The following is an 18,017-nucleotide window of genomic DNA, read 5'->3' on the forward strand; positions in this document are numbered from 1 at the left end:
TAGCTTTGACTAGGGCCCAAGCCAGGGAGGAGCCTGCAACCAAGGTACGTGCCCTTGACCAGTATCAAACCCAGGACCCTTTGGTTCGCAGGTCAATGCTCTACCCACTGAGCCAAATTGGCTAGGTCTAAAATATGATTTTCAATAAATATGACATACATGCAGAAGCAGGTTCAAATCATAAGTGTATAGCCTGATGAATTATCACACACTCACAGCCACCACTCAGATTAAAAAAATAGAACATTACAAGTATTGTAGAAACACCCTCTAATCCCCATTGAATAGTGGAGTGTTAACCAGGGTGTGAGGTTTCCTTTATGCTAGTTAGGGGCCAGCCCTGCCTTTGATCTCTGGGGTACAAGAGAGACATCCTCCTTTCACCATATTGAATAGAATATGCCATTGGCCAGTTGGTCAGGTTCATGTTTTTTTTGTGAGTCCATTTCAGATGGATATTAAATGCAAAGCTGATATTCCGATGACAGAATGTTTTCTGGAGTCATGCCTTTTCAAAGTCCACTTTGGTCATGGGATTCACTGGAACAGAGAATTTGTTTTTTTATATTAACCTTTAAAGAGAGTTTTTCCAAGGAGCCAAACAAGCCCTAAGACTAATCTGTGTGTAGTTGGCTGCACTCATAGACTCTCAAAGGTCAATTCAATGGGAAGAGAGCAATGGATGCCCTTTCCCCTGCTTTCCTCAGAGCTTGAGTGAGCCAGCAGGTTTTTTCACAGGTATGGTAATCACTTTAGAGGGAGGACAGCTGGTTTTATTTTCAACTTTTGATTTCACTTTCAGTTTATTTTAAAACCATAGCAAAAGATGCTATCTGAAAGTGTCACACACTCGTCTGAGAAACTGTTTTAGACGTTTCTGTGGAGTTGAATGAATGAGAGGAATCGCCGACAGCCTCGGGCAAGGGCTTTGTTAGCTGGTGTCCTGCCAGGGCAGGCTCCCTGTGGACACACCACGTGCCCCATGAGAGCAGTGATGCAAGTTCTTCTGTTATGGTTTTGCTCCCTGGAATCACTGATGGGAGAATATTTTATTTCAACCACATGCACTAAATCTAAAATACCTTTGCTGTGGTTATTGGAAAGCTATGAAATGCTCCATCCACTTAGAATATATTTAGTCATTTTATTGAAGAAAGAATAATGCAACACATAATACAGAATTCTGAGACACCAGGTGGGTATTCAGGAAAGGGTGTCACCATGTCCACACTGACGCTCAATGTTAACCTCACTTGAGGCAGCCAAGTTTTAGTTTAGTTTTGTGTGTGTGTGTGTGTGTGTGTGTGTGTGTTTTTAAATATATTTTATTGATTTTTTAGAGAGAGGAGAGGGATAGAGAGCCAGAAACATCGATGAGAGAGAAACATCGATCAGCTGCCTCCTGCACACCCCCTACTGGGGATGTGCCCACAACCAAGGCACGTGCCCTTGACCGGAATCGAACCTGGGACCCTTCAGTCTGCAGGCCGACGCTCTATCCACTGAGCCAAACCGGTTTCGGCAGTTGTTTTTTTTTTTTACCTCTATATTGTATGTAATATAGGACAAACATATCTTTTGAAAGGTAGCAAGTTCTATATAACATTCTTTTTTTTTAAATATATTTTATTGATATTTTACAGAGAGGAAGGGAGAGGGATAGAGAGAGTTAGAAACATCGATGAGAGAGAAACATCGATCAGCTGCCTCCTGCACACCTCCCACTGGGGATGTGCCCGCAACCAAGGTACATGCCCTTGACCGGAATCGAACCTGGGACCCTTCATTCTGCAGGCCGACGCTCCATCCACTGAGCCAAACCGGTTTCGGCTAACATTCTTTTTTTAACAACAGTTTTTTTTGAGGTTAGAATCACATGCTCTGCCCATGCCATTCACTTTGTACATACTGTTCTACATCCTTCTTCGGTTGTTTATCCACCTTTTAGTATAAAATTGGTGAAGATACAGAAAGGAGAGAGGAATATAAAGAACCTCCATGTAGCCATCAACTCAGTCCCAACAGTTATTAAGACTTTGCCATACATGTTTCACCTATCGCTTTTCGTCCTCCTCCTCTCTTTTTTGTTAAAATATTAGAAAGCAAACCCCAGACATTATCAGTCTACCCTACATACTTCAATATACACTTAAGGAAATGTTGCTTCTTGCTTTTTTACATGATAATACATCTTGAGATTGTTCATATATTTATAATTGTTTCGCGTTTTGTTTTGTTTTTTAATCCTCACTGGATGATATTTTTCCATTAATTTTTAGAGAGAGAGTAGGGGGGAGAGACACAGAGAATCATAGATGTGAGAGAGACACATCGATTGGGTGCCTCCTGCACAGGGATCAAGCCTGCAACCGAGGTACATGCCCTTTTCTGGAATCGAACTAGGGACCATTCAGTCCGCGGGCCAGTGCTCTATCCACTGAGCTAAACCTGCTAGGGCTGCTTCATTTTATTCATGGCCATATAGCATCCTAACATGTAGATATGCCATTCTAGATTTGGTCATTTTCCTAACGATATAATGATATTTAGGGTTTTCTAGACCTTGCCACTATTTAAAAAATTGTTTTTTATATGTACACGTACACACCATTTTGCATACATGGAATTATACCTATAGGATAAATTCCTAGAAGGGAAATTGCCAACTCAAGGTTGTGTTGACTCTAATTTTGACAGATAGAGTTGGTTCTAATTAATTTCCTATCAGCAGAGTTTGTTTCTCCACAGAGGGTCATTAAATCTTTTAATTTTTTCCCCAATGTAATAGATAAGAATAGAAATGCTATCTTATTTTGGCTTCAAATTTGTATTTGATTATAAGTGAGGCTGAGCATTTTTAAAATCTATTTAATAGCCATGAAGTTTTCTCCTTTTGTGTATATGTGAACTCAGTACTGTTCAGACATTTTTCTATTGGATGCTTAATCTTCTTTTCTTACCGATCTAAAGGTAAATAATACATTTTATGTTATATGTACTGAAAATATTTTCTGATTATTGCTTTCCATTTGAGTTAGTTAATGGTGATGTTTTTCTCCAGAATAAATATTTGATTTTTTTTAAGTAAATGTGTCTTTTTCATGAATTATGGGTATTACACCTTTTCTACTTCAACATTGTTTTTATATATATATTTATTGACTTCAGAGACAAAGGGGAAGGGGGAGAGAGATAGAAACATCAATGATGAAAGGGAATCATTGATCGGCTACCTCCTGCACAACCCCTACTGGGGATCGAGCCCACAACCCAGGCATGTGCTCTTGACCAGAATCGAACCCCAGGACCCTTTAGTCTGCAGGCTAACGCTCTATCCACTGAGCCAAACCAGCTAAGGCTTCTTTCTCTTTTTTAAAAGTTAACATTTATATCACTCACCCACCTGAAATTTGTTTGAAACAGGGAATGTCCATCAGCTTTTAATGCTGCTTCTATTCCTTCTGCTTTCTACCTGAGTAAAGCAGGACTGGGGTTTTAAGCGATTGACTGTCTCATTTGGGGGGAAAAGGTGAAACTCCTAAATTTAATTAAATTTCTCTTTAATCTGAGTTTCTTATTTTGCGTGTTCCTTGCCACCTCTCAGTCTGGGTGGTTTGTGGCTACAGTTCTTACTTTTGAAAATGTATTAATACCACCTCCCACCCCTCTACTCATGGAAATTTTTCACAGTGGTTAATGGGTTAATGAACATGCATGGTTAAAACTTGAGACTGTTAAAAGGTGATGTTCCCAGACCCTGTTACTCTTCCCAGACTGAACAGAAAATAATGCCAGCTTCCAAGCTCTCTTCCCTTTGATATGAGTGACCATAGCAACTGGCTCTGTGAGTGAGTGGTGAGCAGCCTCTGCATGGTAGACAGGCCTAGCTCAGGGTTGTGTGTTGTTCAGAATGCAAATCTGTATCCATGACAACAAAAAATATATAAAAGTATTTTTTGTTACCATATTTTAACCTCCTGTGTTGACCAAACAGGATATTCTAAAAGTAGTAAGTAGTGTTTCTTTTTGCATTCCCTGTGTTAGGCACAGAGCAAACTGAGCAAATACATGAGATGAATAACCCATGCCATGGCCATTTTATGTATGAGTTGCTTATAATACTAGAGGCCCGGTGCATGAAATTCATGCCCGGGGCTGTGTGTCCCTCAGTCCAGCCTGCACCCTCTCCAATCTGGGATCCCTCTCACAATCCAGGACTGCTGGCTCCCAACTGCTTGCCTGCCTGCCTTCCTGATTGCCCCTAACTGCTTCTGCCTGCCAGCCTGATCACCCCCTAACCACTCCCCTGCCAGCCTGATTGATGCCTAACTGCTCCCCTGCCAGCCTGTTTGCCCCTAACTGCTCCCCTCTCCTGCAGGCCTGGTCCCACCCAACTGTTCTCCCCTGTAGGCCTGGTCCCCCCCAACTGCCCTTCCCTGCAGGCCCAGTCGCCTCCAACTTCCCTCCTCTGCCTGCCTGGTCACCCCTAACTGCCCTCCCTTGCAGGCCTGGTCCCTCCCAACTGCCCACACCTGCTGGCCATCTTGTGGAGGCCATCTTGTGTCCACATGGGGGCAGCCATCTTGTGTGTTGGAGTGATGGTCAATTTGCATATTACTCTTTTATTAGATAGGATTTTATGGTCAGAGGTTTGGAGGATTGAAGGAACACAACAGCAAATTTATCTGAAATTGAGCACCAGTTATAATTTTATATATGAGTGTTGGCAGCTGAATTTCATATCAGACTTAAGGCAACCTAACATAATGACTGCAGATTAGCCCAATGCCAGTCTCTGCCTAGTCCAAGCAAAATCTCACTGTCTTGTTCTTGTGGTTTGCCCTTTGAGGTCTGCTCAAGTTCATCTCGGAAATGCGGAAATAATTCTATTTTTAATAAAAATGTATTCTGTGAGGTTCTGGGAGCACAGTGGTGTATGGAACACTAGGTCTTTGCTAAATGCTATTTATGTATGTCATAGTTCAATTGTATGTTTTTTCTGTTTCCCTCCTCAGAATATTGACAGAGTTGTGTTTGTTGGGAATTTTCTCAGAATCAATATGGTTTCCATGAAGCTGCTAGCGTATGCTATGGATTTTTGGTCCAAAGGACAGCTAAAAGCTCTGTTTTTGGAACATGAGGTAGGTTGAGCTTGCATGGACTTCATTGTTCGATGTGAACGTTTTCTGGTTTATCTACCATGAGTGGGTCGCCAAGGTTTTGGGGAAATCCACTTGTATGGGTAAAAATGCATGTCACTTTGTACTACCCTAGGCCTCTGTGGACTATGGCTTTGGTTTGTTACTGTGTATCACACATAACTCAAGCCTCTATAGCCAATGAAACTGGAACGATTTTATAACCCTGTGTAGGTACCAGAAAATTCTCTACATTCTTAAGTTCACTCCGGCTTAGGCAGGCTTTACTATGGAGAGAGAACTTTTGGGGAGCACTGACTGATATGGGGGCTTTCCTGTCCTACCTTAAGCGGCGTCACTCACTGTCTCTCAGTTTATATTAGTGAGCATCTCCTAAGAGAACGTAGTCTAGCAGAGCGGTTAAGACCACAGCCTCTTAGTGACGGGGAGGCCTTGACTACCTCTCCATCTCTGTGTTTGCACTTGTGAAATGGGGTGTAATAGTACGTCTCCTAAAGTTACTGTGTAGATTAAATGATTAAGTCCATGTAAAGTGCTTAGAACAATGAGTGAACCCTCAGTAAGTGTTAGCTGGAGACTGGCGATAGAAGCAACGATCCTGCCATGCATGTAGCGTTCTGGTATTTTGGCACCTGCTTCTGCGGTAACTGCTGAGTCAGGCATACACCAGAGGAGTGGGAGTCTCCTGCCTTTTGGAAATCAGTTTCTATTTTTCATTTTCTGTCATTTTCACAGAAACATGGGCTCTTTTTTTACAGTTGAGCAAAGTGAAACGGCTGATTCAGCTGCCTTTCCAAGATCTACTGAGGGAAGCTGTAGGATATTACAGCTTTGAAGTCAGATAGATTTGAGGTTGAGCCCAGGCACATGTCATGTGATCCTGCAAGGGTAATTTACTTTATTGCCTTCCATTTCTCATCTGTGAAATGGGGGTAATCATATAAATTTTGCCATGGCAAGAAATAAAACGAAATGCTAATAATACACAGCCCTTCTGTGGCACACATCAGTCAACTTATTTAATATGTATAATAAGCCAATATCCAATACATTTTATTATTACTATTAATTATTATTATTTACTTCACCATGTTTTGTAGCAGAATTAAGGTTTTAAATTTCTCCTACAACATTAGGGGGCAGCATTCCTAAGATTATTAAAAACAATAGGTATTTGGCTAAGTTCAGAGGTAATCATACTGTTTCCCATTGTTTTTGTAGGGTTACTTTGGAGCTGTTGGGGCACTGTTGGAACTGTTCAAAGTGACTGATGACCAGTAGAGATGAGCCCTAGATGATGGAACAGCCTTCCGTGAGAACAGAGACCTGGGAACCGCTGCTGGAGAAGGTGAAAGCCGCCGTGAGATGAAAGCCAGGCCATTCATGGCAGACACACCTGCTGGATTTGTAAATAATTTAAAAATCCTTCTAGCTGATCTTTTACTCTTGGGTTTTGAGTTTATGATTCAAAATGGGGAATACAAGAGTTTTTTTCTGTATACTGTATTTTTAAGAAGAAGAAGAAAAACACACACACACCATTTTGTGCAGTGTGGCCAAACCTACCAATTTTATGCATTAACTTTGTAAAGTTATATTATGTTTAAGAAGGACCTGAAATGTAAGTGTTGTTTATACTTCTTCTGGGGTTTACTGATCAGTGTGGTAATTTTAAATTCGTTTAGTAATTACTCTAGGAGATTTTACCTTTACTTATATTTTTCATGACGTTTCATGATTTGCTGTTTGGTTTCAAATGAAACTACCAATCTGGCATGTTTTACTGTGAACACTATTTTGTTTGTCTGTTTACCTTTTGTTGTCTTGTTTTCTCTGTTTGAATGTCTTTTGGAAAAATTGTCTTTGCCCCGTTTCTGTCCTCAGATGACTCCCCCTCCCCACCAGACCTTCCTGTGCTGTATTTGTTCATATTAATCAAGGTGCTGTCCAACTCAATACAAAGTTAAACACGAGACCTAAAGCTCTCAAAAGTGCCCTTGAAGGGGATACTCTGAAAGTGTTCATGAATTTAAGGAGTCTGGCAAAAGTTGAAAATTATGCAATTTTGTCATATACAGTGTCTTGTTGGATTTATTTTATGTTCGGTTATATTAAATGGAAATATTCTATAACAAAATGTCCTCAGCCATGCACAAAGTACAAATGGCAGCAAATCCTTGTGCAGGACATTAAAATTTATAGGACAACATCTCCCGGTAGATTGACTGTTCACATTGGGAGGGTTGGGAGAAGTCGCGTTTGAGTTGTCAGGTAGTAATATCTTTTTGTTTTGTACATGTATATACCTAGGATCTTTGTAACAAGTCATCTTAAATAATAAGAAAGTTTTTCATTTGGAGTATTTTCAACTAAAAACTATGTCAATCTCGGTTTCTAAAATTAAAAAAATTATGATACTGATCTCTATGTATAGTTTTTATTTTTAAAAGACATCATTGGCACTGATGGGTGACTTTCAAATCTGAATCTTAAAACAAACATTGAAATCCATGAGATCTAATGAGTTAGAACGAATTCATTTTTGGAATTTAACATTTTTTTGAAAGGGATTTGGTAAGGGCTGGACTGTCCCATGACGAATCTTTCCTTCTGCATTCTGAGCAGCGCCTTTAATTTCCATATTGTCAATTCTTGAAGAAGCTGATGTTAATTGAAATACTCACCTGTCTGGTTGAAATAAAGCCCGTTTCTGTTGTGATGTTTTTATTTTTAGTGTATCTGTTATTTTCATTTCCTGATCTTCATGTTCATATTATCTGCTTCTGTACCATAAAATGAATGTGTTGTGTTTTTGCTACTCTACACTTCATAATTTGAAGCTGTCACACAAGTGTGGTAAAAGTCCAAAACACTGTGTGTCTTCAATCGAAGCTGTAGCTCTATGCAGGAATTGTATTTTTAAAAAAGTTTTCTTATTCTATATAATGAACTTCTTATTCCCAAAATATCACTACTATATTTTGGTAATTCCAAAAGTTTCAGAATTTAGTCATAAATACACTTTATTAACTTCCACCTGGCTTTTAAAAATAAACAGCTAAGATGTCCTTGAAAAAGACAAGAGTAAGAAAACTACATATCACCTATGATAGTGCCTTTTTTGATATTTTCTACCATTCCTACTCTCATCTGTCAGGGAATAGCACACCTTGGATCATGGTTCTGCAAAAGAAATTGGGGCAAGTTGGTGTGACTAAAATTTTTTTTTAAATTATTTTGAATCACTGGATCTGGATCTGTCCTTACATATGTTTAAAACATTGGGTTAGCTGAGGAAATAAGTTCTTTCTGTTCTGCAAATATGAGTTAAATGTTGGCTACATATAGCCAGCTTCTTTCATACAACGAGAGACTTAGAGCCTGGGGATTTTTACCCTTACTTGAATTACAGAAACTTTCCATTGGCTCGACATCAGGAAGAATGAAGAATTTTTAGCTTGAACTATATGATCAGGGGGGTCCAGAGCATGGTTTTTGATTGTGAGACAGCTTCTATTTTGACCCAGCTCAGTCATTAACTAGCTCTACAGGCAGGTCACTAAGCCTCTCACTAAACCCTCGTTTCCTCTCTCATAAAATGGGGGCAAATGGTAGTTATTACTTCCATGTTAAAGAGATTAGCACAAGGGCTGACACATACTAAAAGCTTAATTTTAGCTATACTGAAAAGAAAATAGATGTTTTAAACTAATGCATTAAATCAGGGATTTTTTAGCCTTCTGGAATGTGGGGAACCCATTTTATTAGAGGTACAGCACAGATCTCCCTATGCTAGTACAGGTCTACAGACCTCATACACAATTCCAAAACCCTAGCTCTTCAAATTTATCTCTCATTTGAGAGAAAAAGTTACTTGAGCATTATTTATCACACTTTGTAGGACTCTTCACATGTCTTGTTGCAAAGCTATTAATGTATTTGATTACACGGTTCTGCCCCAGACACTATTAGGGGTATTAAGTAGTGAACAATTCTGAATTTTGGGATACATCTGGTCCCAATATTTTGAGATAAAAGGATTGTGGAAATATAGCTGTATTCTTCAGCTTATGTAGTATGCTGAGTCCCTTTGTTGGGAACTTTGGTTACAGGTAATTTATACTTGGACATCATCCAGTCAGTCACACAAGGAATATTAAGAAGTTACTTTGTGCCAAGAAGGAAATGAGGCTAGGATACAGCCCCTGCTGTCCAGCAGGGGGAGGACAGAAGTCTAAGCCAACACATGCAATAAAGTATCTCAGGTATAATTCACTTGTTCACAAATATTTACAGCAGTGAACAAAACAAAGATCCATCCTCACAGAGCTTACATTCCTAGAAGGGAAGACATGCATTAATAATTATATAATAAAGTAGTAGCTCACTATTACAAAGAGAAAGTAAGGTAGGGTAAGGGGCTAGAGAGAGGGCGTAATTCTGTTTAGGAAATGAGAAGTGGAGAAAATTCTTTGCTTTGAGTGATCAAAGACAACATCTCTTAGGAAGTGACATTTGAGCAGAGTTGAATGGAGCAGGGAGCGCACCATGTAAACACGTGGTAGAAAGTATTGCTCCTGGCAAATGAGAATGGAGGTTTGGAGGAACTGCCAGGAGGCCAGTGTGCCTGGAGCAAAGAGTGGGAAATGCAGTTTTAGGAACAGCCAAGGAAGAGGTCCTACATTAAGTCCTAAGGGAGGGGGGAAGGCTGCACAAGAGATTGGTTACTTTTGGAGGAGGGGGCTAGACAAGTTCTCAGTCTTTTTTCTCTTTTTTGGCTTTGGCTTTTTATTTTTATTTTTTTAAATTTAATAAATCTTTATTGTTCAGATTATTACAATTGTTCCTCTTTTTTCCCCCCATAGCTCCCCTCCAGCTGGTTCCCACCCCACCCTCTGCCCTTACCTCCCTCCCACTGTCCTCATCCATAGGTATACGATTTTTGTCCAGTCTCTTCCTGCACCCCCACACCCTTTTCCCCCCGAGAATTATCAGTCCACTCCCTTTCTATGCCCCTGATTCTATTATATTCACCAGTTTATTCTGTTCATCAGATTTTTTATTCACTTATTGATAGATATGTATTTGTTGTTCATAATTTTTATCTTTACCTTTTTCTTCTTCTTCTTAAAGAGTACCTTTCAGCATTTCATATAATACTGGTTTGGTGTTGATGAACTCCTTTAGCTTTTTCTTATCTGTGAAGCTCCTATCTGCCCTTCAATTCTGAATGATAGCTTTGCTGGGTAGAGTTATCTTGGATGTAGGTTCTTGCTATTCATCACTTTGAATATTTCTTGCCACTCCCTTCTGGCCTGCATAGTTTCTGTTGAGAAATCAGCTGACAATCCTATGGGTGTTCCCTTGTAGGTAACTGTTTTCTCTTGCCGCTTTTAATATTCTCTCTTTGTCTTTTGCTCTTGGCATTTTAATTATGATGTGTCTTGGTGTGGTCCTCTTTGGATTCCTTTTGTTTGGGGTTCTGTGGGCTTCCTGGACTTGTAAGTCTATTTCTTTCACCAGGTGGGGGAAGTTTTCAGTCATTATTTCTTCAAATAGGATTTCAGTATCTTCTCTCTCTTCTTCTGGCACCCCCATAATTCTGATGTTGGTACGCTTGAAATTGTCCCAGAGGCTCCTTACACTATCTTCAAATTTTTGGATTCTTTTTTCTTTTTGCTTTTCAGGCTGAGTGTTTTTTGCTTCTTTGTATTTCAAATCTTTGACTTGATTCTTGCGTTCCTCTAGTCTGCTGTTAGGTCTCTGTATAATATTTTTTATTTCAGTCAGTGTATGTTTAATTTCTAGTTGATCCTTTTTCATATCCTCGAGGGTCTCACTAAATTTATCGGCCTTTCCTAGGAAATTCTTGAAAAACCTTATAACCGTGGTTTTGAACCCTATATCCAGTCGTTTGCTTTCCTCCATTTCTTTCATTTGTGATCTGTTTCTTTGTCTCCGCATTTTCGCTGCTTCCCTGAGTTGTTAGAGTAGCTTTGTGTGCTAGGTGTCCTATAGGGCACAGTGACTCAGCCTCCCCAGTTACCTGAGGTGAACACTCTTGGTGCACCCCTTTGTGGACTGTGTGTACAGCCTTGTTGTAGTTAAGTCTTGATTGTTGTTGGTATCACTGGGAGGAATTGACCTCCAGGCCCATTGGCTATGAGGATCAGCTGTGTCTATGCCAGGAGAACTTCTGTGCTGGAGACAGCCTTATGAGACAAGACTTGCAGAATTGCAAAAGCCTCTGTGCTCAGCTTGGATAGGGTGGAGTCTCAGGGTTGAGCAGATAGCCTTGGCTTCCCGTCAGCCCTGCCCTATGAGGCCCCTGGGTCTCAGTGTCCTTCGGTAATTGCTGCAAGCACCTCTGAGAGAAAGCTGCCCTTGAGTTTCGCCCACTGCTAGACAGTCCAGTTTCTCCCCCAATGAATCTGGATTCCCAGGTTCTTGCTCAGAACTGGAGTTCAGCGCAGTCAGGAGTTTCCGTCTTCCTCCTGCTAGAGAAAGCCAGCGGCACACTCAGCAGTCAGTCCTCTCTGCGCGCACTCGCGCGCGTGCCGCCAGACCTCTACCTTTCGCGGCTCCCCTGAATTTCCGTGCGCTCCTCTCTTTTCCAGACAGTCCAGACGCCCCCTGTATGAGTCTGGGACTCCAGGGTCCCGCCCGGAACTGGGGTTCAGTGCACTCGGGAGCTTCCGTCTCTCTCCCGCTAGAGAAAGCTAGCCAGGCACTCAGCCGCCCATCCTCTCCACATGCGTGTCTCCGTACCTCAGCCTTTTGCAGCTCCTCTGAGTCTCCGTGTGCCCCTCTCTTTCCTTCTAGTTGTAGAATTTTCACTCAGCCAGCCTTCCTGTGGTTCTGGATGATGACCGTTCTGTCTTTTAGCTGTAGTTTTGAAATTGTTGTGCGAGGCAGCAGTTCAGGTGTTCACCTATGCCGCCATCTTGGTTTCTCTCAAGTTCTCAGTCTTAACCAACAAGGAGAGTCCATGGGGTGGACCATGTTGGGAGGGCTTAACGAGCAGAGAGCAGGGTGAGAAGCATTGCGAGAAGAATCAGCCTAGCTTATTCAGGGAACTAGACACTCCACCTGGAGCCTAGTTAGAGAGAAACCAGATACCTGGGACAGAGGAAACCAAACAGATTATGGAAGGTCTCGTATTTCATGTTGAAGATTTTGGTCTCTTCTGTAGTCATTGTGGAGCCACCAAACAGTTCCAAGTAAAGTGAAACTGGAATTAATCTGACTTCAAAGTGATAACCAAGCAAAATGTCCTGTGGAGGTCAATAAGTAAACCAGTTAATGTGCTTTTGAATACATAGCACCACTCCATTCTCATGTTTACTTTATTTCCCCTATTGTGCCAAATCTGCTGAGTGGGCCATGGTTCTCTGTAATTAAGATGGTTATATAAACTCTTGAGAATTTTCCCAAAGGACAAAGGCTACTAATAGCTACAACTCGACTGTGTTTCTATTCAGTGAGGAGATAGGTTTCAACACCAGTGATCACCATAAACTTTATACTCGCAAGAACTGTTTGGAAGGAAGGCACTTTTTTTCCCGGTGATCAGAAAATGACCTCAAATTTGTGAGGGAGATTTAATTAATGCACATTTTCTATTGGATTTACCAGGTGCTCATTCATTCACTCTATATATTTAAGTTTGACCTAATGCCTATGATCTGAGATGCAATAGGTAACATTTAGGGTCCAATTTGTTGTAAGACAGTGAGGTCCCTGCTTTCATTGGGCTAATATTCTCGTGAGGGAGATGCACTTTAAGCACATAAACCAATAAATAAACATCAAAATAAAAGATAGTGATAAAAGCTATGAAGGAACAAAACAGGGTGATGTGATAGAGAGAAGTAGGACTTTCTAAGATGGACATGAGATACAAATAGGGATAAGTTATGGCTTCAACTTTTGAGGAATAATAGTCAAGTTCATCTTGCTTTCATTTTCAACTTCATGAAAATGAAAGATGTTTGGGGGAAACAGTTTGATACTAATTTATTTTCTTTTTATTTTACTTAGAATATTTAATTTAGTTGCATATCTACTTAAACTTATTACATGAAATAATATATTAATTTAGTAATGCACCTTTTTCACTACTTGTTTTATGAAACAATATTATTTGAACTATTCACTGGAATCTTTATTGTCAATGCCTTTGTCATGACCAGAGTCACTTAGTATCCAGAGTGCACTGAGTTTGACATACAGCACTTTTGAATCCATGTCTGATAGTGACACTGGACTCTTTTTAACCAAGCCACAAGCACCTACTTACATAATGAGCTTAATTATTTGTTTAATTTTCCAAAAGGTATATGTTGGTGATGCCACAGTATAACTATTTATGTGGAGCCTTTTTTAAAAAGGTTAGTTTATGAGTACTCATCACTTGCAATACAAAAATAAAAGAAAATTTGTATTAAAACTCTTTGCCTCTTTTTATACTCTATAAAGTAAACACAAAACATTCCAAAATTGAATTAATTATGTTTCAGTTAATGTCACCGAACAATTCTCAACCAGTCCTAAGTGAGAATTCATGTTAAAAAAAAAAAAAAAGTTTAAGTTTTTTTTTTAATATTTTTATTGATTTTAGAGAGGGGAAGGGAAAGGGAGAGAGAGAGATAGAAACATCAATGATGAGAGAGAATCACTGATCGGCTGCCTCCTGCACACTCCCTGCTGGGGATCAAGCCCACAACCAGGGCATGTGCCCTTGACCAGAATCAAACATGGGACCCTTCAGTCCACAGGCCAACGCTCTATCCACTGAGTCAAACTGGGTAGGGCAAAAGTTTGGTGTTTTGTTTTTTGTTTTTTGTTTTTTAATTCAACAGCTTTTACGTGCATAGAATCTATGGATCCACAAGAGCATGAAAAATATCTGTATCCATGTTTTCTTTTACCATTTTGAGCATAGGATCTTCCCAGAAGAAGGGCAATGTGATGAGGGACCTTTTTTTTTTTTTTGGAGCACTTGCATGTCCAAAAATTTCTAAAAATATTTTTATTCCACATGCATACTGATTGATCGTTCAGCAAGGTATAAAATTTTGGAATAGATGCTATTTTCCTTCAGAGTTCTGAAGGCATAGCCCTATTATTGCCAACCTTCCTACATACAGAGATCAGGAGTTGGAATGCTATGAGAAAGCCTGATAGCATTTTGGCTTCTAATCTGCATGTGAATGACTTTTCCCTCTTCTTTCCTGGAAGCTTTTAGAAACATTTCAACTTTCTGTTTCAGCTTCAACACGTATTTTCATCACTATGCCTTGTAACAACTATGTCAAATGTTGGTCAGTTATTGCCAAATTGCCCTCCCAAAAAGTATGAGTATACACACTGTAAATATTAATAGTTCCTATTTTCCTATTTATTCACCCACATTAGGTATTGTCAATCTTTTCATCTTTGTCAATCTTACAGGTAAAAACTAGCTTATTTTAATATAAATAAAATGTCTTCAAGATCTTCCTATTCCTGAGGCTTTGGTTTAATAACGGCCATTAAAATGAATTTGTTGGGTCAAAAGAGAAGCTGTCTTGGGAAGGCACTAAAATGGAGAGAGTTAGCAAAAGCTCTATAATCTCCTTTGGTTGAGGCCTGTCTTTCAAGTTATCTGTGTGACCTTGGGTTCAGTTTCCTAACCTCCGAAAGCCTCAGCTCATCTGCAAAATGGGGATAAAATCAGTTCTTCCTTACATGATTGTGAGGATTAAATAACAATGTAAGGAGCTGAGAATTGTGTCTGGCCTTGGTGCTTAGTAAAACTCAGTGATAGGCAAGCCACAGAGGGAGCAGCCACTCCCATCTGCCTCTGCCTCCAAGAGTTATGAATGTGACCTGCACATGGTCTTTCTTTTTTTGGTCTTTTGCAAATGCTAATTGTTTTTCATGTGTAATTTTCTTTTGATGCAAGATCTGCAGTTACAAAAATGTGTTTGTTAAATACATTTAATTTTCAAAATGTCCCATGAATTAAGCTATTTTATTCTCAAAGTATCTTAATGAACTAGGTTAACAGGTCGTATTATTTCTACAGTTGAGGAAACCAAGACAGACAAAGCCAAAGCAACTTCCTTAGGTTAAGAATAAATAGGTAGCAGGTTGTGGATAAAAATTTTGGTTTCAAAAGTTAAAGAGTGTCAAACTACCATTTTATTCCAGGTGAACTAACTTGGTATAATATAGGAATTCCTGTTCTAATAAGTAAATAAGGATGAATTAATATATTAGTTGCTCATAAATAACCTTCATTTCTAGAATGTCTAATGGTTTTTGGAAACTGTGCAAAATAGTTAAAATATTTTCCTTATAATTGTAGTGGAATTAATATTAGTAGTAGTACATTCATTCTGCAGCATAATAAACTAAGCTTCCATTACATCCTATATAATAAAAGCCCAGTGACTGAAATGGTGGAGTGACCAGAACGACCAGAGACCAGGGCAATGAGGCAGGCAGGCGAGTGGTTAGGGGAGACCAGGCAGGCAGAGGTGGTTAGGGGTGATCAGGCAGGCAGGCGAGTGGTTAGGGGTGATCAGGCAGGCAGGTGAGCAGTTAGGAGCCAGTGGTATTGTCAGAGGGATGTCTGACTTCCAGTTTAGGCCTGATTGGCAGCGGGATCGGGCCTAAACCAGCAGTCGGACATCCCCCAAAAGGTCCTGGATTGCGAGAGGGTGCAGGCCAGGCTGAGGCACTCCCCCCGCCTACCACGAATTTCACACACCAGGACTCTAGTTTGTATTATAAAACAGGCAAATCAACCTAAGTTGTACTATTGTTTAATAGCAGGGATGGATCCTTAAAAATAGTCATCTCAGAGTCTTTTATAAAACTTTCTGAAAATTACCTCATAAAAATTTAGATAAGAATATATTAGCGAAGAAGGAGGAGGAGGAGGAGGAAGGAAGGAAGGAAGGAAGGAAGGAAGGAAGGAAGGAAGGAAGGAAGAATATATTAGCAAATCTGGAGATACTACTTATTTTTAAGTCTAAAATATAATAACATAACCCCAAATTACATGAAGCAAAAATAAATAGAATTGAAGTGAAGAATAGAAAATTCAACAACAGGTAGAGATTGCAGCACCCTTTTCCCATAGTGGGTAAAACATCAACAAGGAAATATGAGACTTGAACCAACTAGACCTAACAGACCATCTATAAAACATTTCACCCAACAGCAGCAAACTGTGCCTTGAATGCATGTGGAGCATTCTCCGGGACAGAAAATAGGCCATAAAAAAACCTCAATGAATGTAAAAGGATTGAAATCATACAAGATATGTTCTATGTTGACAATGGAATTAAATTAGATAGCAATGACAAAAGAAATTTGGGGAATTCACAATTATGTAAAAATTAAACAGTATACTCTTAAATAATCAGTGTGTCGCCAAAACCGGTTTGGCTCAGTGGATAGAGCATCATCCTGCGGACTGAAGGGTCCCGGGTTCGATTCCGGTCAAGGGCATGTACCTTGGTTGCGGGCACATCCCCAGTGGGAGGTGTGCAGGAGGCAGCTGATCGATGTTTCTCTCTCATCAATGTTTCTAGCTTTCTATCCCTCTCCCTTCCTCTCTGTAAAACATCAATAAAATATATTTTATTAAATAATCAGTGTGTCAAAGAAGAAATTACAAAGAAAATCAGAAAATATTTTGGGATGAATGAAAATGATCACACAACATGCCAAAACTTTATTGGATGCAGCTAAAGCAATGCTTTAGGGGGAAATTTACAGCTGTAAATATTATTTGGCCATAAAAAGTAATGAAGCACTAATACTGATGACAACATGGATGAAACTCGAAAATATGTTAGGTGAAAGAAACCAGTCACAAAAGACTACATATTGTATGATTTCATTTATATAAAATGTCTAGACTAGGCATATCTAATAGAGACAGAAAATAGATTAATGGTTTTCTAGGGCTGGAAGTTTGGGAGAAATGAAAAGTTACTGCTAATAGGTGTGAGGTTTCTTTTTTGGGTGATAAAGATGTTCTAAAATTGACTGAGATGGTTGTACAACTGGATTAGAAATCATTGAGATATATACTTTAAATAAATTAAATAGTATGTGAATTATATTTCAATAAAGCTGATTTTCAAAAGCATGTTAATTTGAAGATTGAAAAAAGTTTTTGAATATAGTGCAAAAGTGAAATTATGAATGTTAATCGGATGTTCTTTTTTTTAAAGCCTGTGTCATTTTCAATTTTGTAAAATATTCTCCTTGTTTTTTTTGCTTTTCCACCTTCTTTCCCTGTACTTTCCTTGAATACTCACATTTTCAGACACAAGCACCAAGTATGTTTAGTCAAACTCGTGTGGCCCCAAATCGATGTGGTTACAGGAGGGGCACTGTGATCTAATGACAGCCCCAGTTGCCTAAGTTTTTCTTTTTTTTTTTTTAACACATGGATTTATTTTTTAATTTTGGGCAGTTATAGCTTAAGAATAATTTTAAATTTTCCCTTAGGTTATAAAGCCACTAGGAAAAAAATGGACTTGTTTAATATTAGACTTTTCTTCTCTCCTCCTCCCCTTCATAAAATTTGCTTCTATTTTAACCAGGTTCGGCATCTGAAGAATTCATGCCATTTGGCTGCCATGACGTGGCTATGAATTTTGTCTATTTTAGCATGTTCCATTAGTGAGGCAGGTGGTCCGTGTCTTCTTGTGTATCTTTAAGAGATACTTCAATTTTAAAATGATGGTTGCCAAAACCGGTTTGGCTCAGTGGATAGAGCGTCAGCCTGTGGACTGAAAGGTCCCAGGTTCGATTCCGGTCAAGGGCACGTAACTTGGCTGCGGGCACATCCCC

At 39.5% G+C, this 18,017-nt stretch overlaps 1 protein-coding gene across 4 annotated transcripts in view; it reads left to right on the forward strand.

The window, feature by feature from the left end:
- The window catches only part of PANK1 (pantothenate kinase 1), a 50,612-nt gene extending 42,726 nt beyond the window's left edge, over positions 1 to 7,886 (forward strand). For all 4 annotated transcript variants that reach the window (XM_080688046.1, XM_080688047.1, XM_080688048.1 and 1 more), the window contains 2 exons: positions 5,016 to 5,141; positions 6,381 to 7,886. In XM_080688046.1, coding sequence (XP_080544172.1) covers positions 5,016 to 5,141; positions 6,381 to 6,440 — 186 coding nt within the window. In that variant the 3' untranslated portion in view covers positions 6,441 to 7,886. The remainder of the gene's footprint in view (positions 1 to 5,015; positions 5,142 to 6,380) is intronic.
- The last annotated feature ends 10,131 nt before the right edge of the window (positions 7,887 to 18,017 follow it).

Source organism: Plecotus auritus, assembly GCF_963455305.1.
Source record: "Plecotus auritus genome assembly, chromosome: 9".
NCBI classification, from domain to species: Eukaryota; Metazoa; Chordata; class Mammalia; order Chiroptera; family Vespertilionidae; genus Plecotus; species Plecotus auritus.